The sequence below is a fragment of the Telopea speciosissima genome, chromosome 8 (genome assembly GCF_018873765.1).
Source record: "Telopea speciosissima isolate NSW1024214 ecotype Mountain lineage chromosome 8, Tspe_v1, whole genome shotgun sequence".
In the NCBI taxonomy this organism is placed as follows: domain Eukaryota; kingdom Viridiplantae; phylum Streptophyta; class Magnoliopsida; order Proteales; family Proteaceae; genus Telopea; species Telopea speciosissima.
In genome coordinates, this window is record NC_057923.1 from 9,795,479 (window position 1) to 9,822,872 (window position 27,394).

The following is a 27,394-nucleotide window of genomic DNA, read 5'->3' on the forward strand; positions in this document are numbered from 1 at the left end:
CCAAGCACTCTTATCTATTGATTTTTGCACCTTATTTAAGTGAAATAGAATTCATCCGCCCCACCCCCCCCCCCCCCCAAAAAAAATGAAATAGAAATTCTGAAACAGCTAAGGAGTTTTTCTTTTTTATGAAAGTGTAATCACACAAACCACACACTGACACACCAATCCCAAAAGGTTAGCCGACTTTTATGACCATGGAATGACGGATATACACAACACACACCACACTCACACACCCGATGTGGGACTAAAACCACACACCCTTTCTTTTCTTTTGATGAAAGAGTAATCACACAAAACCACACACCAACCCCAAAAGGTTAACCGACTTTTAGGACCGTGGAATGGTGGATATACACAACACACACCACACACACACCCGACGTGGGACTAAACCCACACGAAATAGCTAAGGAGTTGTTTCAGAATATATATTTCATTTGATTTTATTCTTCTTTAATGAGCATATGATTAGTTTGATGGGCAAAGTAGTAATTTCATGTTAAAAATAAAACGCCACCCTTCTTCTTCTCCTATTGGTCTCACCACCACCATCGCAGCCACCACCACCACCACCACCACCCTTTCCAAAGAAATGTAGAGAATTTATTCTCAGAAATTGAACTACCAAATGGATTTTTTATTCTTAAAATATATCATATTGCTACAACCAAAGCAATTTCAATTTTTTGACCACAAATCTATTTGTTGACTATTTCAAGAAATCAATCCAATGACTTGGGTAGCCATGGTCTGATCTTCACCTAAAGCAACAAACACCTGGGATCAACGAACAATAGAATCCGCTCTTGCCCTCTTTTTATGGAACCTCTAAAATCCCCAATACCTGATGCCTTCCCCTTGCCTTCTATCAGAAATTCTAGGATATTACTTAGACGGATCTCTCAACCTTTGTTATTGAGTTCTTTCAAATTAGCATGCTCCCATCTTCAGTCAATAAAACTCTTCTCTGCCTCATCCCCAAAGTTGATAATCCAAAAGCTGCTGAGCAATTCCGACCAATTAGTCTCTGTAATGTTGCAATCAATGTGATCACAAAAATCATGGCTTTCCGTTTACAACTCCTCCTACCTGAAGTCATATCTCCAACTATTTACCAAAAAAAAAAAAATCTCCAACTCAGTCAACATTTGTGCCTAATAGGTTAATTTCTGATAGCATATACATAACTCATGAAGCTTTCCATTACATTAAGAAGCGCAACAAAAAAAAAAAAAAAAAAAAAAAAAAAAAGAGTTGCTATGAAACTAGACATGAGAAAGGCTTACGATCACCTCGAAGTCGACAAAACTATCTGATATGGCCCGGTACGGCTGATACATATCAGTATTAGCAAAGACATACCAATATATTTAAAACCATGCTTGGAGCACCTCGTGTTTCACAAATGGGGTAATTTTTTTTTATATTTTCAATTTTATCCATAAATATTATGTTCGATTTTTTCCCCTTCTCCAACCAATGTGTTACAAGTTGCAACACTCACTTGCATAGGGCAACAACTGGCCATTGGGAGAGATAGCAAAGTGCTCCACTCCTTGGGCGGCAACAAAAGACCATAGTCAGGTTTCTCAGGCATAGTTTCTCCAAACTTTAAGTATCTTCGAGGTGTAAAAGAAAGGCCAGGAGCCCAAAGTCCCAAGGGCTACAACAGAGGCAAGAGACAAGCAAACTAAAGATCAGAGCCGGGATTACAACAGAAAAAGAAAACCACATACAACTTCTGCTTTAGTTTTGTTGCTTGTGTGTCATAAGGCAATAGATACATCATTCAATTAGGCCAGAATCTTGCCCACCTACAGGCCTAAGGGCCTAAAGGGCTGCACTGGCCATATATAGCACATTACCCAGTTCCCTTTAGAGTCACTTTCCTTACTTACCATGTCTTACATATATCAGAGAATAGAGATACGTGTAATACGTTCTGAGACTCCATTACTAACCTGTACCTGAATTATTGAAAAGTGGTTTCATAATTGAAAGTCATAGAGTCTAAAGATCATGAGAAACAAACCAAGAAGATAAAGAAAAGGAAGATATAATGGGCAACCCACAGCACTAATCTGGGATTTTGTGTAACAATTATGCTTTGCCCACATCACTAATTTGGGATTTTGTGTAACCAATTATGCATGTCAACTAAAAGATCCTTCATTGATGGGACTGCCACCAAAACAAATCCTAAGTTGAATTCCTTCTCAGCAAACCACCATATAGCACCTTTGTTCTATTGCTCTCTTGTCTCAGCAAACCACCACACACAGTGTTCTCTCTATCTCCCTCCAACCCCTCTTGATGACCCTTTTTGGGTAGTTACTTTTTATCTGGATAAGTGATTAGAGCACAAGAAAAAGAACTTTTCCTGAACGGACTCTCACATTTATGGGAAACCTGACTCCTAACGTAACGCATGTTTACAGGTTCAGTTTCAGTTTAGTACTTCGATAACCAACGGTTTCGGAATACTTGTTATCTACCACCCTAGGAAGGAGGTTCCGTATCACGATTTCCTTCTCTTATCTTTTCAAAGTACTTCAAAGGATTTTCATCAAACACTTGGTGTGTGCCTATCTCCTATACAGAAATGCCAGATGTCATCATCATCAAAGGAAGTTTTGCAAAACGCAGAAGGAAAGTTGGATGAAAAGTCACAAACGTATATGGGATTCACTGCATGTCGACATTAGTGCTCCCACATAAGGTGGAGTGTCGACACCACCAATGAAACTGAAAGCAGGTGATTCAGCTTCTAAAGAGATTTGAACCGACTAGTAAAAGAAAATGCCTGTGATGTTTCTCAATGGGAGCTAAAGTGGTCAAACCAATTTAAACAGAAAAGTATCCGAAAAGACCACCAAAAGAAGAGGATTAAAGAAATGGGTAAATGTGTTATGGGAGTTACAAACTACAAGAGAAGGTTTAGAGAATCAGGGGATTTTCTTGATATTGGGTTTCATGTTTGAGCACTTGTTTGGTTCCTTATCTCTTCCTTTTCACACTTGGAAGTTCATTCCTTTGTACCATGGATGAAGGAAGTAGATCAAAAGGACTGGGCAAATCATGTATTCTCCTTATAGGTAATCCATATATGCACTCTATAGTCTTGTCTCTCTCCTCATCTTCTTTTGATTATAGTTATGAAATGGATATGGAAAGCTTATCCTGAGCACCAATTGACCCTAATTTGCCTGGTTGGTTTATGTTACAGTGATAGCTGGTGTGGAGAGGTTTGCATTCAAGGGAGTGGCTTCCAACCTCATTACTTATCTGACTGATGTTGTAAAAATGAGTAACTCCTCGGCGGCCAAAACTGTGAACAACTGGTGTGGAGTGACATCCATTCTCTCCCTATTAGGAGCTCTTGTTGCTGATTCATATTGGGATCGCTACTCCACCATCTTGGCTTCCTCTTTCCTTTATGTTGTTGTGAGTTTCTTGACTCAAAACTCATTTGTATGCTGCCGTTTTTTAATTTGTTTATATAGATCATAATCTTCATAGGGTACTTGAGGGTGGGCCTTGGTGCAAAGGTAAAGGTTGCTCCATTGTGACCACTGTTCGAGTCTGGAAACAGCCTCTCTGCATGCAGGGGTAAGGCTGCGTACATTATGACCCTTCCCAAACCACGCAGTGGCAGGAGCCTCGTGCACTGGGTACACCCTCAATCTTCATTAGGTACTTGAAGCTTGGCATTCATGGTCAATTAACACCATTCATCTGTTACAACCTAAAGGGTTCCAATAATTGTATGAAGGGAACTGCTATAAGTTTGCCTGATTTTTACAATCTAAAGGGTTCCAATAATTGTATGAAGGGAACTGCTATAAGTTTGCCTGATTTTTATATAGCTTTCTTTCATTGTATTTATTCTTTATTTTTGTTAGATCCTTTCCTTGACATAAATTTTAGTTTTCTTATATTAGGGTTTTGATTAGCCTTTTTTCTTTTTACATAGAAATCTACTCTTTTTTCTTGGACAAAGTTTTCCTCTACCTATAGAGGACGATTCACCCTCCATCCTAGGGTTCACAAACCCCTCCTAGGGTTTTAGTATATTCCAAAATACCCTCCCGATTCCTATTCTCGCCCTCTTCCGCATTTACCGTGGATGGAGGGAAACTCGGTCCTTATATATCCTATCTTCATTAGCAATAAAACATTCATTTGACGATGGTCACAAAGTGCTGTTTCTTACTAGTTTGGCTCCAAGCTCGCGTTGTTTTCCTTGCTCTTCATGATGGCCCAAACCCAAGCCCAACACAGCCAAGCAGCCCAACTCATCTTAGGCCTACTAATTCCAGCCCAAGAAAGTAGTAGGTCACTTAAGTTAGGTGATGACATTTGTCACATCTATTGTCATCAAGAGTGCATAGAGGGGCATTTATGAAAATAAGTACATATGTCATCATTTAACCGTACATAAAGCTTACATATATGGGTAGGTGATCCAATCACATCCCTTGATGCACTTTAATGGTAGCAGATGGGACACATGTCATCACTTAACCATATGTGAACCCTACAGGCACGGGTAGGTGATCCGGGCTCATTAATCTGTCCTCCCCATCTTGTATAAACTGTAAATCGGGCTTGACCTATGATGAAATCGGCACATCTAGTCAGTGATTCTTAAGCAGGTCCAAGCCTGGCCTTACAACTTCAAGGTACTAGATAACATCTGACTAGCCTACCCATGGACAGCCAATTTACCTTCCATAAGTAGAAAAGGGAAGGTTACTCCATTACAACCTAGTGGTTGCATATTCAAGTTGGGAAACAACCTCTGTGAAGCTGGAGTAAGGCTGTGTACATTATGACCCTCCCCCAACCCTAAAGTCCCCAACCCTAAAGTGGCGGATAGCCTCATGCACTATGCACTTGCAATTGATGCTAAAAGATTATAAATTTTGAATTGTGCGGTCATGGAATGGAACACTAACTTTCATTCCTTGTATTCCTTAAGGGGCTTGCAGCATTGACATTAACAGCTCTGCTAAGGGCATGGATACCACCTTCAAGCAAAACCAGCTCTTCAGTGTCTCTCTTTTGGTCACTTTATTTGATTTCCATAGGTCAAGGAGGATACAACCCTTGCTTGCAAGCCTTCGCAGCAGATCAACTTGAATGTGATGACGAGTTGCCTTGTACCAAAGATGACCAGAACACAAAGAAGAAAAGTTCATTTTTCCAGTGGTCATATTTCAGTATTTGTACAGGCAGCTTATTGGGTGTTTCTCTTATGTCCTATATTCAAGATTCTTTTGGTTGGGGATTGGGATTTGCTATCCCTACAATAGCAATGGTTGCTTCTATTGTGTGTTTCTCATGTGGGACTAGATCCTACACCCATAAGCAGGCCAAGGGTGAGAATAAGCCCATAGAAGAGATTATTCAAGCCATCAAAGAAACTGTATCAAAAGTGATGAATAGCAGAATCACTTTGCCAGAGAAGGAATCTGACATGGCTGAGCTTGAGTAAGTTCTCTGCTTCTTCCTCTCTTTGTGGGCAAGCAAATGGGAGATCAATCTCTCATGCTAGTTAATCTTGTTTTTAGCTTGTTTTCAGTGTTATTAAAGGGAGAACCTAATGCAAAACTTGCTTGTTTCTAGGCTACAAGAGAGGCCACTTTGTGACCAAGATTTTGATAGCTCCAAAACAATGGATGAGAATCCCAACAATGAGATTGTTACTTTTGATGTGAAACTGCTATTGAGGCTCTTGCCCATATGGATCACACTTCTAATGTTTGCGGTTGTCTTCCAACAACCAGCCACCTTCTTCACTAAACAGGGAATGACCATGAAGAGGAACATTGGAAACAGCTTTGTTATCCCTCCTGCAACACTACAGAGTGCTATTACAATCTCAATAGTACTTCTAATGCCTTTATATGACAAAGGGATCATACCCTTTATACAGATTATCACAAAAACCAACAAAGGGATCAATGTGATGCAAAGAATGGGAATTGGGATGGTTCTGTCAATTGCTGCCATGGCTATAGCTGCAATTGTTGAAACAAAGAGATTGAAGATTAGTAGATCTGGGTTTCTTGAATCACAATCATCAACATTGCCAATGAGTATCTTCTGGTTGCTACCTCAGTATATTTTCCTTGGCATCTCAGATGTCTTTACAGTCGTTGGAATGCAAGAGTTCTTTTATACCCAAATGCCTAGTAGAATGAGAACCATGGGCATAGCTCTGTATCTGAGTGTTTTTGGTGTAGGCAGCTTTCTTAGTGCCCTTCTAATCTCTGTCATTGAGATTGCCACAAGTGCAAGCACACAAAAAAAAAGTTGGTTCTCGGATGACCTAAGTGAAGCCAGATTAGATAACTACTACTGGCTTCTAGCCTTGTTAAGCACCTTGAGCTTGCTAGTGTTTGTGTGTTTATGTAAATACTAGAGTGGTATGAATACTTCTGCCACTGGAAATTGTAAATAAGCTTCTTCTTGTTTTTGACTGCGACATTTATGCATATAAAACCAGAAACCCAAAAAAATAGTCACTAGTATGCAATGCAATGCAAGATTTTATATGGTTTGGCTAACTAGCCTATTAGCCCTATGATCAACCCTCGTTGCTGTATTTAGAGGGGGTATTTGTGGAAGAAACAAAGAAATGTGTTGTCACGAAGCCGTGGTACCGTACGTGAAGAGTTGTTACTCTCCATGTCCGGGAGCTGATCCAGACTCTGTAATGCAAGGTCTGCTAAGGCCTCGAGACTAAGGAGAATCCTAAGGGACTTAGGGGTTGTATTTGGTTTGTATTCTCGGAATAAATTCTGGGTCTAGAACATATTTCTGACCTTTGTGGGATCACAATTGATGAAACTGTTTGGTGCACTACGATTGGTGTGGCGTAGTAGATTCCTCCTTCTCGCCGGTAGCATGGGGAACCCTTCCCCTATAAATATTTAGGTTAATGTTTTCCCATTTTATGTAAAAATAACTAAAACAGAGCCAAACTCTGGCCCGCCTTGAGGCCATTAGTGTCAGACCAAGACTGCAAAATCCTAGACCAATCTCAGTTGGGTCCTGGGTTGATCGCTGGGGCGCTAGGTTGCAAACCCAGGCCCAGCCCAATTAAACTCCCTACCCACACATGGATCTTGAAAATGTGAACATTAAAAAGTAGAATTAGGATTTAGGAAGAATGCAATCTTTCCGTCACATTTATTATCTATAACAGATGAGCCTTCCCCATGAAGAATTCTATTGCAAATAGAGATGTAAACGGATCGAATATGGATCCGGATATTTCATGATCGAATGCAAATATCTCTAAACAGAGATGGATGCAAATCGAATTCGGATTTTTGACTATCCGTTTACATCCCTGACTTGTGTAACCTAGACCTTCCTCCTCCAACAAATACGATTATTCTCAATCCATGTCTCTAAGTTGTCGTAGTCTCATGATTCTCATTTCCTCATTCCTTAGAACTTGTTGAATCTTCAAAAACTCTCAAGATCATTAGCTATTTAATTTCATATTATTAGTTGGATTTCTATTTGGATCCGATAAATTTTTTTTAGATTATTCGAATATTTTTCTGGATATCCCTAAATGGATATAGATACCCCTAAATTAATATAGATGCGAATCAAATTCAGATTTTCGAATATCCATTTACATCCCTAATTGTGGACCTAAGGTAGCTAGTGTGCCAAAAGATGGCCACATCGGTAGACTACAATGGAATCGATTGGTTAAAGCTCGAAACTGGATCACTCGATTAGTAAAAAGCCTAATGTCAGGCCCATAGACCGATTAGTATTGGGTTGTTCTTGGTGTTTGGTGGTAAGCAGAAAGTGATTGCCCGATTAGTCGTTTATCCATTTATAGCCTGACTAACTCGACATTAGGTGCAGAACAAATACATGTGACTATGTGAGAGGCAATCACCTGTCCCTATTGTTTTCACAAATACGGAAATACCCCATCACCGTGTAATGGCAATAATGCGACAGATAATTAACAGTGAACTTGATTAGCTAAATACGTAATGACCACAAACATATTTAATTACCTAAATACGTATGAGAGTTATGACCAATGCTCTACCACACAATCATGATTCACGAATTAACAACTTCCACGAAGAATCGTATGCGTGAAGCTTCTAAAAAGACATAGGCGTGGCCTAACTCTGTAAGAGACAAAAAATAGTATCAGACCCACACAAGCTGACGCAGGCGATGATGTCAGATGTGTTCTTGAGTCGATTTCTTAGAAGGAAGGTGGAAAGACGAAGGGGTGCTTAAAGGGTTTCACATTAAACAACCTTTCACGAATGTTCTTGAATTTAGAACATTATTGTTTGTTTAATTATGTGTCTAATGGGCCTATTCTAGTGTATGAGCGTTAGATTGGATCAACCTTGTATGAGATAGGTTAAAGGGTTTGATTTAACCGAGCTGATTCTCCTCTAACCGTGGCAGGGGACTAGTAGATCCAACTCAATACAAACATAAGATGTTTTGGTCATTTCATAGAGAGATCCACCAATGAAGTGACCCAAACACCCTTTGTTTTGCTGGGTTGGATTCTCTAGCTCCTGTCACAGCTGGAAGAGAACCGAATTGTGATTTAACACGTTTCAACAGTTCTGAAACTTTTGACATATCGATCAAGTACTTAACTTTGCCCTCCTCCATCAAGAAGTCAAGAACAAAACCATAATTCAAAAGAAAAACAAGTATGTATAACGAATCAATTAAGTACATGAACTATACATATAAACTCTACGAAACAAGCGATCGAGTACCTGAAAAGAAAAGAGAAAGAAACCAACCAAAAAGGAGGGGAGACAGAGAAAGAGAAAGAGAAAGAGAGAGAGAGAGATGGATCCATGGGTGGGTGGCTGGTGTAAATCAGTAAATCGATCATCATCAATCTTACAAGTAAAAAGATCAATTATTAGTTCTTCTGGGTGGTTTTCTGGTACTTGTCTTTGATCCAATGGAAGCCAACAGAGGTACCTGCCTTGACTTTCCTGAAACCCGTAGAAGCGACGGCTTTTGTTTTCTCCAACCCTTCTCCGACCTTCTTACCGTACTTATTGGAGCTCATACCACCACTACCGTTACTGGTGTTACTGGATTGATATGCTGGAGCGTTGTAGTCCCATTGATCCGCCCATGATGCCCCAGACGATCTGCTTCTATCCATTTGCAGCAAAGTACTGGAAGATTAGGATTCAAGAAGAATTAATAAGGCGCGCGGCAGAGGGTGATTTGGTTTGTTTTGGTGTGGGTTCGTTGATGGTAATGAAGGAAATAAACTCTTTTGAAGTAATTGAAGGAATGCAGCGAAGGCATGATATATATATAGCCATATAGGCATTAGCAACGACAGATCCAGTGGTGTGATACGGCATACAACAGGTGGGTTTTGGAAAAGGAACATTTGGAGTCACGCACGCCCACGGTGTTGTCCATGTTAGAAGTCAAAAGTTTATCCATCATACTAAAAAGACTAAAGTACCCATAGTTCATTAATTAATTCATCTTACCTTTTTTAATTTTTCCTTTTCTGGGTATAGTTTTGGGAAGAGTTTTTGGTTGTTACCCAGGTTGTAGGAATGTTCTTTGTTGCCTAGGCTTGTAGCTAAAGGGATTGAATAATTCATTTCCCCTGATGATTCACAAATGTCCTCTTAGGTTATAGTGTTTTCTAAAATACATTTTTTGATTCCATTCTTTGGCTATGAACCGGGTAGCAAAAACATACCTAAAACTTGGGTAGTAGCAAAATTTCGTCCCAATTTTGGGAACAAGTTACATGAAGGAAATCAGAACATCACCATTAAATTCTGATGGTTCTGAATAGGGGTGCAAGTTTGGTCCTATCAACCTGAGCTCATTTTGGCCTGCCCCGAATTTGAACAGGGTCTGGGTTGAGATACCCTAGCCCTAAGGGTTGATCAGAGCCGGGCCAAGTCAAGTTGAGACCTAGCTTAACTGAGTCTGATTCGGCCTAACCCGACTCTTGTCTTCTTTTGCTTTCTTTTTCTTCCTCCTCCTGTTCTTTCTTCTCCTTCTTCTCCCTCTTCTCCCTCGCTTTGGCTCAGCCCTTCCATCTCCCTTCCCCTCCCCATGGTTAGGACCAATTAGGATCAGCCTAACCTAGCCTTGAAGGCGGGTAAGGGTTGGATTGTTTTTTCAAGCCATGAATCAAGGTCGGGTCTGATCTGGATCAGCTAAGGCAACTCAGGATTAGATTAGAATTTTAAAAAACCCGATTCAACCCGACCTTGCTTGTTGCAATACATTTCAAGGTCAGATTAATAAAAGGATAAAAAGGGTAGGGGGAGGAAGATAGGTATCACAATACGTCATTACCCACTATATGATACAATAGGAAACCACAACTGCAACACATGTTTCATGTTTGTTTGTTATTTACTTATTTGGTATCTAAAGCATCAAGCATGGGAGGGGTGAGCATAATTTTACACAGTATGAAACGATCTGATTTGTGGCTCTGAGTGTGGTCAGAAGACTTTTTTTGACCTTTTATATAAGAACTTTCACAAAACGAGATTATAAGACAAAATGCCCTAAAATAGTAATAGGAATAGAATAAAGAAACAACACCGTCTTTAAGGACCATAACTTGTGAGTTGTGACAGAGAGGAAATTAAGAAGATTCCGAGTTGTTTGCTTGGGTTGCACTCACTCGTCTTTTTTTAATTCTAGAAGGATCTCTACCTCTTTTTTAATTCTAGAATGATCTCAGAGAAAGAGAGAGAGAGGTTTTACACGACTGCACGCGTTTACGGCACGGATAAGGTGTATTTAGTCCGTGTATTTACTCTCCACTTACGTCATCGTCTCCAAATAACATTTTACAATTAACAAGATTACGTACACTCTTAGCCCACGTCAATGCTTACAGTAAGTGATATAGACATTTTGGAAAAAAGTTCTCTGTCCGGAGTGTGGCCTACGTCAGTACTCCCATGAGTCTATCTCTCTCTTCTCATGTGAAAAAGATACCTTCGTCCTCTTGTTTTAAAGAAGAGAAAGATAGACACATGGGAGTGCTGGCGTAGGCCACACTCCTGTATAGAAAACTGCATCCCAAACATTTTTTATAGTGTTATTTTATATAAAAATTGATAATTTTTTCGCTGTCCCCAGTCCAGTCCATGCATCTCTCTTACCCATTTTCATGATCAGGAGGGTCAATCGGGTCCAACATTGAGAGCGAGTCAAGGTTGGATTTTTCAAACCTTGTGTTAAGGTCGGGTTGGGCCTAGGCCCAATTAAGGGGTCTTAGGGTTGGGCTAAGGTTTTATAAAGCCCGGTCCAATCCGACCCTATTGGAGCCCTACCAGTTGAGTATCCAATTCCCATTTTCTAATTGGAAGGTACAAAATTTTCTTTCCTTCCAATTTTCATCACTAGCAAAATAAAATATGGAAAATGGGTGGTTGATGCTATAGATCATACGACATTGAACTTTACAACTAAACTCTGGCTGTATTTGGTTGGATAGAAATGGATAAGAAAAAAGAAAAGGTCATTTTTTGTTACGAGTGTGGCCCTGCCTGGACATGGAGGCCAATGAGAGCACAGTGTTGGCATCACAAGGGGGCGGGATTTCGGCCTTTCTTGGGGGCGGTCATTTTAACCACAAAGAACTTTCTCGAAAAAGAAAAGGAAGAGAAAAGGAAGAAAAAAAAATCTTGGTGTTTGATTGTCGAAGGAAAAGAATTGAAAATAAATTCTATTAAAATAATCATGTTTTAGATGCCAATCTTATAGAGCATATAATACACTCATTGTACACTATGAAACACCGAAACAAAACTCTAGCACTATTTTGTTTCTGGGTAAGAGATCTCACCTGGTCTTGTAGCCCCTGAATTAGCGGGATCTTTATCACCTCTAGGTCCTTGCCCGGCCCAGTTCCCTAGTTCCTCTAACAAGGGGGGCTGGAGTGACCACCCTACCCCTGCCCAAACACTCTGCCCTGGTGAAGTCCCCAACCCTGTATTAACTTGACCTTAATTATGAGCCAATAACCAACATAACAAATATAAACATGTCTATGACTAGCCTATGAGACTCGATTAACTGAATGATGTAGTAACAGTGCAGAGCCGGTGGTGGGGGGACCCGACCAATTGACACCCTTAGTGTGTACAACATTTTCCTATAAAAGGAAGGGAACCAAAGGAGAAAGTATTCCTTACCCAATGTAAACTCTTCCCCAAGAACCTACCGTCACAACTACCTGCTCCTACATTTTGAAGGTCCCAAATGCCCCTTCATTATTCCCAGAGTCCCATCCAAGTGCAATGATGCCCATTGGTTAAAGGGATTCCTCTTCACCATGGGTTTAGGAAAACTTAGAACCAAGTTTCTCTTTATCCACAATGAAGAGAGAACCTCTTAAGCCATTTCATCTAGCCCTTGGATTGGATTGGGAAAGGCATTGTCCACCAAGTACAATAGGGACAATAGGGATGAGGGTTCAGTGATGGAACTACCTATCTAGAAGTCCAATCATGGGGTTATATCACCTTGGATGAAGAGATTCTCTATTTACATTTAGGGTGTTAAATAATGCCTATTTAGGAAAGAATGCAGTTTTTGTCTATTTACGAAAGAACGCAGTTTTGTCTTAAATGGTTAAATTCATATCAATTCATAGAGTAGAAGGTATAAACCAAACCGTTTATTAAACAGTTACAGTTTGTGAAACAAATACCATTTATTAGACAGTTTCGATTTCTCAGTTTGTAAATGATTTCAGTTTCATGGTTTAAAATGTTTTCGATTTCAGTTTTTCTGCCAATTTGAGGTAATAGGTTCATAAATGTCTTTAACAGTTTTGGTCTCAGTTTTGTGACTCTAGAATACCAAGGCAAGATGAAGACGAAAGGAAGAGGTAATAGATTCATAAATGCTCCTTAAGCAATTTGGTTCATGTTCAGTTTAACCGTTTTACATGGTTTGAAACTGTCTATTAACGGTTCAAACTAGAACCGAATCGTTTATTTAATGGTTTCATTTTAAAACTAAAACTGAACCAATCATTAAGCGATTTACCAGTTCAGGATTAAATGGTTCGATTTGATTTCAATAAAGAGTTTCAATTTCGTTTTGACACCCCTTTCTCCCTAACTTAAATAATTGAAGGTATCAATGTTTATGCTTAGGAAAAATATAAAAAGAGAGAATTATTTTGGACAGAAAATCGGGCCGAAGTTATATCAAATCTAACATATGTATGGTTCAGGCCCGGTCCATGTAATCCCTTATGGGAGGTGGAGTTTTTTAATGTATAATGTTGAACTAGGGAAAAGTTGGAGCTTTTTAATGTATAATGTTGAACTAGGGAAAAGTTTTCTTTCACCAGTGGGATGGAAGAATATACATTGCCTAGCTATGTGACTATAATTAGATGAGACTCTTATCTCATCAACAAACTCCCACCTCATATTAACGAATTTGAAAATATCCTTCCTCTTGATCATCTTATGGTATTTGTTACCACAGAAGCAAGGGATTCTCCCTATGATATATGGTGTTAGATATTTAAGAGGACCGATGTAGGAGACAGGGTGAGACCTTAGGGACTTCAGAGCGAGAAAGTTACAATTGTTGAAAATCTTCCTTTCCCTGTAACATGTTCATTAATTACCTAGAAACAAACGGACCCCCTACTAACAAGCACAATTACACTAGACTATGTCATTCGTGATCTATAAATGATCCAAATTCAATAGATTTTAATTAATAGAGCTTAGGTTTAACAATGCCTAATATGGTTAGCGACCCTAGTGTAAGGGTGTCAAACAATTCGATTTTGGTGTAAATGGTTTGATTCGATGCAAATAAATCTTTTGAGATCAATCTTGGAATCAAAATGTTTTTTGATAAGTAGAATGAAGACGGAGTATATGGTGTGTAACTTTGGTTACATTAGGATGGATAATGAGGTAGTGAAAATTAACAAGAGGGAGATTCCACAAAGTGATTATTTTAGGTATCTGAGTTCAATAAAAAATAAAGAAGGTAATATAAAGGAAGGTGTTCCATAGAGTATGAGATGAAATGGAGAGGTGCATCTGCAGCATTGTGTGATCGACATATTCCTATAAAACTAAAAAATAATAATATACAACAATTATACTACCTGCTATAATGTATGGTGCGGAATGTTGGTCAATTAAAAAACATCATATAGACAAACTAAGTGTAGTGGATATTAGGATGTTGATATGGATGAGTGGCAAAACTAAGATGGGTAAAATAAGGAGCGATCGTACTAGAGTTGATTTGAGAGTAGCTCTAATACATGATAAGCTAAGAGAAAATCATTTGAGGTGGCATGACCATATTCAACGGAGGCCTTTACATACTCCAATACAAAGGAGTGATTTGATTCATATTTAAGGAATCAAAAGAACCAGAGGCAAACCCAAAATGACCTTAAGAGAAGTGGTGAGGAAAGATATACATAACTTAGACCTAGTATCAAGTATGACCTCGAACCGAATTGACTAGACAACAAAGATTCATGTAGCTGACCTAATTTAGTTGGGATAAGGATGTCTTGTTGTTATTGTATACTGACTAAAAGGAAGAAAATGACAAAACTTGAAAATAAAAGAGTATTCATGGCGTTTCTCAAAATAGTTTATAAAAATAAGCATTAATCAGAATTAGGGTCAAACCATTTCAAATTTGATTTTCTGAAACCATTAGGTTGTATTTGTTTGTAGGGGATATGTAGGGTGGGAACATAGTTAGTTAAAATGAGCTTTTAAATGCCTTTTTCGGCCATAATTTTTTGCTGTTTTTTAACTGATGCCAATTTTAAGATAAAAGCCTTCCCAAAACAATAAAATTTTAAACATGTTTCTTGGTTTTTAAATGAAAAAAGTGTCACATTTTAAACATCATTACTGTTTCTTAAGTGAAAAAACGACACATTAAAAAACTTAAATTTTCATTTCTAAAAATAATGTAATATTATTATAAGTTTATGATTCATACATCAAATATTGATGTTAATTAATAAGACATGAGTTGGTCCCACAATTTATGTGTATATTGCCATTTTTTGGTCTAGTATTTTTTCAAATCTAAACGTTTAAATCTCGTACTAAGTGTAGTTTTGATACAACAAACTCAACCTTATCGTAACTAAATGGAGTCGGCTACATAACATAGATCTTGTCCTCGAATCAGCTCTATTCCCTGCTCTTTTAGTTCCTTTATTTTTAATCAAATCACTCATCAAAATTGGAGCATTCAAATCCCTTCATTGAACATGGTCATGCCATCTCAAACGAGTTTCTCGTAGCTTATCATGTATCAAAATTACTCCCAAATCAGTTATAATATGATCATTCTTAGTTTTGTCACGTATCCATCTTAACATGTTCATCTTTATTACACTGAATTCATTTATATGATGCTTCTTAAATGTCCAAAGTTTTGTATCATACATCATAACCAATCGTTTGGTTATCATTTTATAGAAGTACGTCGATCACACAACACTCTAGATGCAGATCTCCACTTCATCCATCCTATTTTAATTTTCTGTGAAACATCGTCTTTTATATCACATTTTTTATTTATGATTGAGCCCATATACCTAAAATAATCACCATCACATTATTCGACCTACTATATCCAAAATTCCACACCATATACCCCATTTATTTATCTTAAAACCTTTTGATTCTAAAGTTTATCTCCATATTTCCAACTTGATGTTAGTCTCTGTTTTTGTCTCATCCACCAAACCAATAACTTCAGCAAAAAACATACACCAACAAACCTCACTCGAGCATCAAACAACTTGACGCTGTCTTTTGGAGCTTGTGCTACCTACCCAACAAGGACCTGGCTCATGTCCAGCCGTGGCGGGAGCTGGATCGTCCAACCCCACTAAACGACAGGAAAAATAGGGGCGGGGTGGTCATTTCAGATGTGGGTCCCGCACCTTCTATTGAAGGGGCAGTAAATCCTATCCATTCAATGGGTGTGGGGGAGCAAAGCAGGGGAATTTCAAGCTGTTGGCCCCTAGAGTAGCCGAAGGCGTTGAGGATGCAATTGATGCGGGAGTTTCAAGCTGTCGCCTCTTCGAAGGGCTTGACACTGTGCAGTGTATATAGCTCATCAGTATCAGAGTTGGGCTCGTCAAGCCTCCGAATGGGCTCTCACTCGCCTCTCCCTGAACGTTTCCCTGTAGCTTTGAGAGGTGCTATGGTGAGAGATCAGAGACGGAGGAAAAGAGAAAATTTTAAGAAGCCATCAAAGAAAACAAAAAGCAAAAGGCGAATTGGTTCCCTCATGTTTAGATGAATCAGATTCTTCACGAACTACAATCGCTCTGGGGGATGGTGGTGCTGGAGAGGAAACCCCTGCAAATTGGCAATGGCCGTGCTGGAAAGGAAACCCGTCATCCAAAGAAGACAATTTGTTCAGCCAATACAGAACAGAAGCTTCCACTATTCAATAACCCTTGACTGATCCGTTAATTTCTGCAACATCAATGAAAGAAAGAAAGAGAAAAAAAAAAAAAAAAAAAGAAGAGGCGGCGAGCGACGGCACACCCTTGGTATGAGCCACGCGGCAAATTAATGCCGCCTTAGTTCCCTTTTAATCTATCCAATGTCGTATTAGCCTGCAATTTGGACCGAACTGTATGAAAAATTGAAAATTGGGAACGCGGAGTAGGTAGACCTTCTCGTCAAAATACCAAACCAGAGAAAACCGAAACAAGTCAAAAACCAACGTAAGAGTTCCTCACGTTTGACATCTTCATCCATTGCATTTGCAACTTCCAGAAGACCAGAACTGGACGTCATCTGCTCAAAGATTTTTCAACTCCCCCAGAATTTGTATAAAATAATGAAACTCACCTTGAATTCTTCTTCCCTCTGCAATAACATCTTACATAAATACTTAAACAGAGAGTCCGACCTGAACCTGAACCATCCCTCCCCTCCCTCAATTTTCGTAATCCTCCACTAAAGAAAATGAAGTCACTTCACACTCGTGGTTCACTTCTCTCTGCAATCACTGCAATTTCACTGGTTCATCTATGCCTTCTATCCACATACATCGCCGGCCACCGAATCTTATATGATCAGAACAATAACAACAAGCCCAGCAACTCATGGGACTCATTCCACAACTTCACCGGACATCAAAAAGGCGACAACGTCGACGGCTTATCCAATCTCAAGCAATACCTTCACCAATTCGGTTACATCTCCTCACCATCCAATTCTTCCTCAAATTCTTCTTCCAATTTCACAAACACCTTCGACGACACCCTCGAATCTGCTCTCAAACGATACCAGAAAAACTTCAATCTCAACTCCACCGGTCAACTCGATAACACCACCGTTCAGCTTATGGCCCGACCCAGGTGCGGCAACGCCGATATCGTGAACGGCACCAGTACCATGAATTCCGGCAAACCTTCACATTCGAACCTCCACACCGTCGCACACTATTCCTTCTTCGAAAACACCCCAACATGGCCGGAAAATAAACGAAACCTCACCTACGGCTTCTGGCCCGGTAACCAGTTACAGGATAACGCTAAGGTTGTTTTCTCCCGTGCGTTTCAACGGTGGGCAGCTGTAACGCCGTTAACTTTTACGGAAACAGATTCCTTCCTGGCTGCAGATATCAAGATTGGTTTCTTCGGTGGGGACCACGGTGATGGAGAATCGTTTGATGGGTCAATGGGGACATTGGCCCACGCGTTCTCTCCTACGGCTGGATTATTCCATCTGGACAGTGCGGAAGATTGGGTGATCGACGGAGATGTGACCACGTCGACATCGACGGTAGCCATTGATATGGAATCAGTTGCGGTGCATGAGATAGGACACGTGCTTGGGTTAGGGCATTCTTCGGTGGAAGAAGCTATCATGTACCCGTCTATCTCGGCGAGGACGAGGAAAACTGAACTCGCAACCGATGATATTCAGGGTATTCAGGAACTCTACGGCAGCAACCCAAACTACAATGCTTCATCAACACCGTCCGATACGCAGAAAGAAACTAGTGATGGTGGGGTCCGCATCATGGATTGGCATTGGACGCTTACGATGATAATCAGCACCGTTGCTTCCGTTGGCTTGCTGTTGTAGATTCTATGATATCTCATGAGCTGGTGATACCGATTTTTTTTTTTTTAATAGGAGTTGCGAGATATATTACATCAGCATTGTATCATTATTTGATTTATCTATGTATTTATTTATTTTTTATGAAACTATTTTTATTTTATTATTATTATTTTTTTCAACTGGGCTATCCGGCCTTTGACCGACTAATTCCCCAGGGCTCGTACACGACCCTGCAACACACACGAATCGGTAGATGTTGGAACTCCCATGTTCACTAGGGAGTTTCCTATATAAAACCTCTCATTATTTGATATATATGTGGCGAATAGTGATATGTTATTCTTCACTAAGATTAGTGGTACCTAAAAGGACCCAAAAGTAGAACAAATTAGAAGAAAAGAATTTGTCTGAAAATATCCCAATCAATCCCTTGAGATCTCTAAACCATTAAATCGAAAGTTCTTTTCAACCATAAGAACATAGAATGGCGAATAGAGATATTTGCCAAAACACATTGATTATATTTTGATATGCATTGAGGAATTGGCAAAGAAGAAGATTACGTTTTCTACATCCACCAGATATGACCAAGCCATCAAGAAAGAAGTGCAAAACACATAACCACAAATCTCTTGCCACGTAAGAATTGAAGAACTGACGTAGACGGTAGACCATCCTTGTCACCTCGCCGCAAACCAGATAATGTTTGCAAAACATATTCGATATTGGAGTGGGAATGGAACTATCTCTCTCTCTCTCTCTCTCCCTTGTTTCATGCTATCACAGAGGTTCCATCGGATCTCTAAGCCTGAGTTTGAGAAGCAGAGGTCGGAAACGTACATAGGAGCTTGTATAGTTGCTGGTCTAAAAGAACACGGAAGATAGTGGGTATGCTCAGTCCTAACGAAGGTAAGTCTCATTGGAAAATTATCTCCTCTAGTTCTTTGCTCGGCTCAGTTCTCCAGTACCTAAAGGGGGGGTGGATCCTACCTGGACAGAGTGTTAGAGCAGGGGTAGGGTGGTCATTGCACCCTCTTATTAGAGGCACTGGGGGAATTGGGGCAGCCAGGAAACTGGAGGGGATAAAGATCCAAGTCCCACCACCTTGTTAAGTATGACCTAAGTTCCATACAAACAGCCAAAATTGAAAGTATTAAAATTCGTGAAAATGTTTTTTTATAATCAATGTCTACATTCACCATAAATCATGTTATATCTCTTTATGTTATAATTTGAGTCTATTATTTTTATTTTTTGGATGATAAAAGAAAGTAATATTACTAAGAAACCAAGTGATATATAGATTTTTTAGTTTGGGCATATCTAGCTAGCTATAACAGCAAGGGCTATACAAAATCGATTTGAGTCTATTTTGGTTTTAAAAACTCGTCTATACATTATAGAGACACTCTTTGGTAACGAAACAAGTTCTCGTCCATGATTTTTTTCCATTGATTCAATTTCGTCCTATTTTTGTGGGAAAATGTTTTATTAAAAGTAGTTTCAAAACACCTTTTGTGGTTTGAAATTTTGATTTTGTATTTTCTTACCCACTTGTTTTTTTTTTTAACTTTTGGTGTTAATTTTGAGAGAGGCTTTTTATTAGACATTTAGTCTCACATTAGAAGTGAAAAAGGATGTCAAGTAGGAATGGGAATCTAAGGGTAGGGTTCCTTGAAGGTAGGTATTTCTCCTCTCTCATGTCAAGTCGAGATGAAACGAGACTTTGAAATATATAAAATATTATTTTTTGCTCAATATCTGAACCGGATTAAATTCCGAGTCTACTAATGTCATTTGGGTTATATGTTACGTGCGAGATAATCTGAAAATAAAATAAAAGAGAAATAATAGGGATAGAAAGAGAGGAATGGAGAGATAAATTTGGGATAGAGTTTTGCTTTACAGATGAAGCAATGGCATCCTACCGCAATTGAGAGGTCACCAATCCTCTCTCAAGATAAACTCTTAAGAATTAATTAATATTTTTCTCCTCCTTTTCTACTTCTTCATACATCAATAAATACCCGGTTAATATTAACTACCCACTTCGCCACTCCTACAATTTCTCTCAACTCCTAAAAAATCTCCTTAAACTTATTCCATTTTTAATAATTACATATAATAAATAACCACCATCCCCTAGATACATATAAATTTTTTGTTTTTTGATAATTATACATATAATTAATAATAAATTAATAATAACTAACTATAATCACAAAGAACTACACCTAAATAAAAATCGACACATAATATTCCATCTCCCTAAATTTTGGTCTTGTCCTCAAGACCACTAAATTACAAATGAAAATTAAAAATAATTTCACCCGGATCTCAAATCTTGTTTGGGTAATTCTCCTAAGCTGTTTTCGTCGATTGCCAATGTTACGCCCGTGAACTCGTCGATCTAATAATACCAATATTTGAAGAACCAGATGAAAAACTCGTACGGACCCGAGACGATCAATCTCTGTTGAACAAATCGTTTCTATCCAGCCTTTGAACAGAGAAGGATACACCCGTATAGACCCGGGACGGTCGATTTCCTCCGCTATGCCTGACTCTGATGCCATTTGTTACGTGCGAGATAATCTGAAAATAAAATTTATAAAAAAAAAAAAAATAGAGATAGAAAGAGAGGAAGGGAAAGATAAATTTGGGATAGAGTTTTGCTTTACAGACGAAGCAATGGCCTCCTGACGCAATTGGAGGTCACCAATCCTCTCTCAAGATAAACTCTTAAGAATTAATTAATATTTTTCTCCTCCCTTTCTATTTGTTCATACATCAATAAATACATGGCTAATATTAATTACCCGCTTTCCCACTTTTACAATTTCTCTTAACTCCTAAAATATCTCTTTAAACTTATCCCACTTTTAATAACTATATATAATAAATAACCACTATCCCGTAGATATATATAATTAATAATAAATTAATAATAACTAACTATAATCACAAAGAACTACACCTAAATAAAAATTGACATATAACATTATGCCTGGCACAGTTTAGGCTTTACCTAACGTCGTTGGGTTGCAAATGCAACTGATTAAAGCTCATACCATGTCGGCATTTCTGTGAGACAAAAAATGATATGGTTTGCTCTCTATCCAACGTGTAGGCCATTTCGATCGGCGTCATTTTGTCTCCAACGTTGGCCACACATGAAGTGGTATTGGTTAGCTTGCATCTGCTATTGGTAACGGCCATATTTTCTGAAAGTTACCTCTTTTCGTAGAGGTACTTTCAAGGGGTTTATTTCCTCTATACATAGAGGTCGTCCATGCCGATTTGGAGGACACTAAGAAATTATATTTTCTCACTCTCTCTCTCTCTATTTGTCTTGATTTCTCTGATACAGCTACACCTTCGTTTCTCTCAATTTTATACATTCTTGTGTATTTCGTTTTAGGAGTCTGAGTGTTATAAATCTGAGATAAAAAAGAAGTGAATGGTGAGGGTGCTTGAATCAAACGAGAATGTTCTGTCCTTAAGACAGTATTTGCACTCTTACTTCTGCACTATGTTACAGTAAATCTGCCTTTCAAGATAAAACAGGTCTGGACTTGATTACTGTTTTGCAGACACAGTAATCAACTTGAAACTAACAGAGAAAAAATATGTATATGACTGACAGATTTCATGGGCTATTCGGATGGGGTCACATCCATTAGCTCATATGACTGTTCTTTTGGGTAATGTCTATTGGCTCTCATGGTTGTACAGATGGGCTACAGCCAGAGGGCTCAACTTTTGTGCCAAAGGTTGCACCCCCTTTGATCAAACACCGATCCAACGGTCGGATCTAAACCATCACACTAGTGGTTTACAAACCGTTGATTCCGAAAAGAATAAGGCGTCTAATTACGACAATGCGGATGTGCACAGTGCACAGTACAAAGTGCGCCACTAAAGGGCCACATTGCGCCTCACGCACGTGCACAAACTATCACCTTCCTCGCTCGCAAGTGCACCGTACAACATTTTCTAAATAAAACATGTGATAATAGATCACAAACATATATAAGCCAAACGAATTTCTTCTTCACAGTCGATGTGGGACTAAAGTCCCACACCAATATTTGAAAATTTCCAACAATGCACAACCCTGTAAAACTTGAAGGAATTTGCAGTAAGAAATTGCACCACTACTATCGAAAGCCATTAGGTTGTTGTATCTTGGATGCCAATTCGCATACACCTAGCTGCACCAATTGGGGGTGTATATGGTCTTAAGGAAAAGGCTCCTTGGTATGCCTCAGCCTTAAACATTTGGGTTTGATTCGTTTGAATATTCTGGAGCAACACACTTTCATTTTAACAGATAAATCTTATCACTCTCAAGAGTCTTCTATTAGTGTATCTTCACAACATCTTGACTACTCATGACTTGTGAGAGTATTATTAAATATTCATCCATAACTTTCGGCTATCGATAGAACATATCTTCTCCGCGATAAAGGGTTTCAAAGAACCTACAACTTAGTCATCATATAATAGCTTATAAAAGACCCAAACAAGTTAGCCTTCATTTTCTCAAGTTCGATCCCTTCCAATGACTCAAAACATGGAATCAGGGGTGGGGTTGGATCAGTGCAGCCCGATTGAAATCGATCGGAATCAATTCTAAAGAACCCTAAAATTAATCCTCAAATCTAAAAAATCAACCATCCCCATCAAACGAGATCGGCGATGGAAGCAGAGCCAGTCACTATGGGAGTAAAGAAGGAAACAATTGATGAATAGGTCGATAGATGGGCACTGTCCCAAAAGGAGGCAAGCATTGACAAAAGAAAAGATGAGTCGCCAAGAATTGGGTGTAAGCTGGGCATGTACAACCGCGTAATGCCTTAGAATTTCGGCTACAAAAGGGTGAATAGAGAGACAAAACTAGGCACTAAGGGCATCCTCATAAAGACATATCTCATCAACCCCACACCAATAAGCCCTCTCATCAATCACTACAACAGTCTTCCATGGATCTAGATCAGAATATACGGACGGCGTCACTACCACAAAGTTCATCCCTAATGACGCGCTTAAACATTTTCGGGGAAAAAAAATAAAGAGTACACAAACGTACTAGAAGACGAAGAAACAGTATACAGTTCTACAACTAGAATAGACCATGGAGACAGTTAAACAGAATTTTAAGCAGAAGGAAGAGTTGCAGAATCCTTCCTAGTAGATGTGTTCCCGTAATCACAAAGTTGAAGACGGAGAAACAGTATACGTTTGTGTTTTAGTTTGTCAGATACAACGCCCGAGATCTCCTGAGGCAAACGCAATAATCTATTCTGGACACAACAATATGGAATCAGAGAGAGAAACGCAATGGAGTTTATGGGTGTTACATAGGGATCCAAGTCAGTTCTCGAATACCAACAAAAGTTCGAGAAATTGTTACATTTTGCACCCATTCATCAGAAAATGGACATAGAAAAGGGGAATGGATTTGAGAAGGGGTTGAGGCCGGGGTTCTTTTTCGGTTTTGGGTGGTGGCATGTCCATAATTGCCTTGATCTTAGATGGATCGACCTCAATACCCCTGTGGCTGACTATGAACCCTAAGAGTTTTCCAGCTGTGGTTCCAAATACACATTTCTAGGGGTTTAGCCTTAGCTTGTATGTTTTAATTATTTCAAAGAATTTTCTTAAGGCTTCAACGTATCTCTTACGTTCTTTTAACTCGATAATCATGTCGTCGACGTAGACCTCGACCTCTTTGTACATTAGATCAACTCTAGGGTTTTAGATCAAGAATCGATAATCAACCGAAATTGATATTAATCACCACCAATTTCGATCCAAATCTCCCAACGCTTGCATAAGCAACACAAATTTATCGAAACCCACCACTGCATATTTTCATTTGCAAATATAATCGAAAACCTTACATATGGTGGGTCATTTAATTTAAATTGGACAAATTTAACATGAGTCTCACAATGCGAAAATCATCTTCGTGCGGATCCTCTCCAATGAGTTGGAGAACCCAATGAACCATCCGATAGCTAGGCAGGCTTTACACGCGTTGAGATGCGCGTAGACACACATCCCGGCGCGCACCCAGGTGTTGGATGTTCATTCGGCACTCCTCATTCTTATTGTTAATTAGAATGATTGGTTCTTACGTAAATAGAGAGAACTTCCTGGGCATCCTTGGGAACGATCAACTATAGCGACTCGTCACCGACAGAACATCTGAGAACCGACGACCGACTGATAAATCCATATATAAATAAAGGTCATTTACTGTCTCTCTCTCTCTCTACAGGGGGCTTTCGTTTCTTCTTCTTCTTCTTGCCCTCCTAAGCATCCAGATAATCCTGATTCCTGATTCACTCTGGTAACTTCAATCTCGTTCTTTCTTTAGTTTCTTTTATTCCTCTCTTTGCAGCGAATTTATGTGTTTTCATCTTAATTAAACTATTTAAATTGGTCTTCCTTTGATGTTTGTGAATTATGTTGTGATCTTTCTTTGTTGTTTCTGTTTGGGACAAAGAATGTTAGATCTCGAAAATTTTAATGGCAAAGAAAACTAGTTTCTGTACCAATCATGATTCTTGATGATTAACAGTTCTGGGTTCCTTTCGCCCTTCTAAAACCCACTTTCAATTTGGGTTAGAAACTGAGAATAACTTGTCTTCCTTCGTTTTCTCGATATCTCGATCCTCAGGTTTGGTCAGAAAAAGGAAAGGCAAAAGCGTTTTATTTCTTCCGTCTTCATCGAAAGACCTTTCAACATCAAGGTTTCATGTCTGATCTCGATGATCAAGTCCCCACTGCTTTTGGTATGTCTAATAAAACCCTATTTTGTTCTGAATCGAAATCCACTTTTGAAATGAATCGTTTTCATCTAAAATAAGCAAGAATTTGTCTTCTGGTATTTAAGCTTTGTTCCTTATCGTTTTATAAAGCTTCTTCGGACCTTTCTTTGTGAGCAGATCCATTCGCAGAGGCAAATGCAGAGGACTCAGGAGCTGGGTCGAAGGAGTATGTGCATGTGCGCGTACAGCAACGGAATGGAAGGAAAAGCCTGACTACTGTGCAGGGTTTGAAGAAAGAATACAGCTATACCAAGATCTTGAAGGATCTGAAGAAGGAATTTTGCTGCAATGGCACCGTTGTCCAGGATCCTGATCTGGGCCAGGTATCTTTTAACCTCTTCATCCTAATCTGTTTGCCTATTTCCCTCTCTTGTTGGTTCAGTAATTTTGTAATTTCTGATGTTGCAGGTTATTCAACTACAGGGCGATCAGCGGAAGAATGTATCAACTTTCCTTGTCCAGGTACAACAATTGTTAATCTTCCTCTGTCATTGTTTAATGTTAAATCTTGGTGATACGCTTTCCTCATGTTACGCAATTTTGCTATCTCTTCTACAGGCTGGGATTGTGAAGAAGGAACAACTCAAAATTCATGGTTTCTGAGGGACCTTTGCCCTTGATGAAAGAACAGTTGAGGATATTACTCCTGAATGTATTATATTTTCCCTTTTAATGAGTATTTGTTTTGGTGGGGAGTGACGATTTATTTCATGGATCCTTTTGAATTTTTATGTTGGTTGCACAAAGTGGTAAACTGTGTTCGACCTTTGTACCTTTTTCCTAAGGCTTAATCGTCCATTTCTCAGTCTTCCACCATGTCTGACTTCTTGTGTTGTGATGATTCTAAATTAAATCAATCAGAGGTATACAACTTGGGTATAGAACTTGTTGCTGCTTCTGAGGCAATTTGCAATTTGTAATGTGTGGTGAAGGGGTTGAAATATGAACTTCATTAACTAAAAGCTAAGAATATGGACATGAACATAATTCACCAGTACGCCCACTTACTTTGTTGGAACATGGAAGATATTCCACTGCTAAGTAACAAGACTATCATAAACATGTTCAGAATAATAAGGTTTTTAACAGTTCAGAATGAGTTTGGATAAACTTATCTCTATTGCAAGTTTTAGGTTGTGTTTGTATGCATTCTAGGTTGAGAACATGTTCCGAGTCTGAGACCAGGAAAAAAGTTGTTTGGTATGCATTCTTTGTTCATTAATGTTAGAGAATAATGTGATCCATCCTGAAACATGCTATTTATTAACAGCATTTTGTTTGAGAACGTGAATAGTCCATTCCAAACGCTTTTCTCATTCTATGTTACGAATGTATTCTACAGTCTCAGAATGGGAATGAGAATGCACTTTCAAGAATGCAGAAGTATGCATTCCCATTCTGAGAAATGCGAAATGTGTTGTTAAATGAGATTAAGATCACTGTTTGGATTCATATTCCACTAAAGTGCATTCTTAATTATAAAATGCTATCTGTTAAGACATTTCATCAAACAACTTATGGGCAAAATTTTCATTTCTTGATGTTGAGATTGAAAATTTTTCAAAGTGTCAACACTCATCGATCGATTAAGTTATTGTTCTTGAGATGCAGCAACTGGATACTGTAACCATGATCCCGCTATGGTAGTGAAAGACATACCAATTAAAACGTTAGGCTGACTAATAGCAATTTTGAACAAATCTTTCAGCTCCTCTTACTCCTCGTCCATAGAATTAATTGGTCAGCAGGAACAATAATTGGAACAACAGAGAAACATGGGAATAGGGTTTCGAAGAAGCTTGTATAGAGGAGCGTTTGTAATTGTCTAGATTAGCCTTCTATGGAGTAGCCTTTCCATGGGTTCCTATTCAATATCCATGCTTTTGAATATGTGTATCTTGGGTTCCAGATTAGCCTATCTATCCCTCTTTATACCTGTGGCCTTTCTCTAGATCAGATTATCTATCGAATATGGATGTCTTCCATAGAGGAACGTATCTATTGCCTTTCTATATAGGAGTGAATAGACGAGACACAAAAAGAGGTATAGAAGGAGGAACTTTGGTGGATCTTTTAAGGGTCAGGTTTTGGTTGGACAGATTGCTGGAGACTCGGAACATTTTTTTCTCGTGTTTGTTCTCGAGTCCGAAGGTCTTGTCTTCAACAATCTCTTGCTTCTTGCGAGAAGGAAGCACGATCTCTAAGTGTAGTCTGCTGGCTATGTTATAATTTGGGCTTTTTTCCTTCTTGCGAGTTGCAGGAAAAAGAAAAGAAACGTTGATGTCATGGCTCAGGAGGGGTGACTTGAGACTCGAGCTGGAGAATGAGAACATGGAATGGGATTTAACTGCATTCCAGAATGGGCTGCAGTCTTGGCCACCTTCCAAGAATTTGAGAATGGAATGT

The 27,394-nt window shown here is 39.0% G+C and overlaps 4 protein-coding genes across 5 annotated transcripts; 3 read left to right on the top strand and 1 right to left on the bottom strand.

The window, feature by feature from the left end:
* The first annotated feature begins 2,939 nt into the window (after positions 1 to 2,939).
* Positions 2,940 to 6,481, top strand: LOC122670637 (protein NRT1/ PTR FAMILY 5.9-like). Its single transcript, XM_043867584.1, has 4 exons — positions 2,940 to 3,101; positions 3,233 to 3,450; positions 4,988 to 5,499; positions 5,635 to 6,481. Exons 1-4 carry the CDS (start codon positions 3,047 to 3,049, stop codon positions 6,431 to 6,433), a joined length of 1,584 nt encoding a protein of 527 aa, XP_043723519.1. The 5' UTR covers positions 2,940 to 3,046; the 3' UTR covers positions 6,434 to 6,481.
* Positions 6,482 to 8,920: 2,439 nt separating this feature from the next.
* On the bottom strand, positions 8,921 to 9,233 carry LOC122672758. Its single transcript, XM_043870236.1, has one exon. It carries the CDS (start codon positions 9,200 to 9,202, stop codon positions 8,951 to 8,953), a length of 252 nt encoding a protein of 83 aa, XP_043726171.1. The 5' UTR covers positions 9,203 to 9,233; the 3' UTR covers positions 8,921 to 8,950.
* A 7,809-nt stretch (positions 9,234 to 17,042) lies between these two features.
* Positions 17,043 to 18,170, top strand: LOC122672012 (metalloendoproteinase 5-MMP-like). The gene has a single exon (XM_043869521.1). It carries the CDS (start codon positions 17,043 to 17,045, stop codon positions 18,168 to 18,170), a length of 1,128 nt encoding a protein of 375 aa, XP_043725456.1.
* Positions 18,171 to 24,862: 6,692 nt separating this feature from the next.
* On the top strand, positions 24,863 to 25,608 carry LOC122638244 (protein translation factor SUI1 homolog 1). Of its 2 annotated transcripts, none has more exons than XM_043831114.1 (4): positions 24,863 to 24,952; positions 25,106 to 25,307; positions 25,393 to 25,450; positions 25,547 to 25,608. In XM_043831114.1, the coding sequence occupies exons 1-4, from the start codon at positions 24,916 to 24,918 to the stop codon at positions 25,589 to 25,591; spliced, it is 342 nt and encodes a 113-aa protein (XP_043687049.1). In that variant the 5' UTR covers positions 24,863 to 24,915; the 3' UTR covers positions 25,592 to 25,608. The 2 variants fall into 2 exon arrangements, with proteins under 2 accessions (XP_043687049.1, XP_043687048.1); XM_043831113.1 differs by having other exon boundaries at positions 24,864 to 24,952; positions 25,106 to 25,311; positions 25,397 to 25,450.
* The last annotated feature ends 1,786 nt before the right edge of the window (positions 25,609 to 27,394 follow it).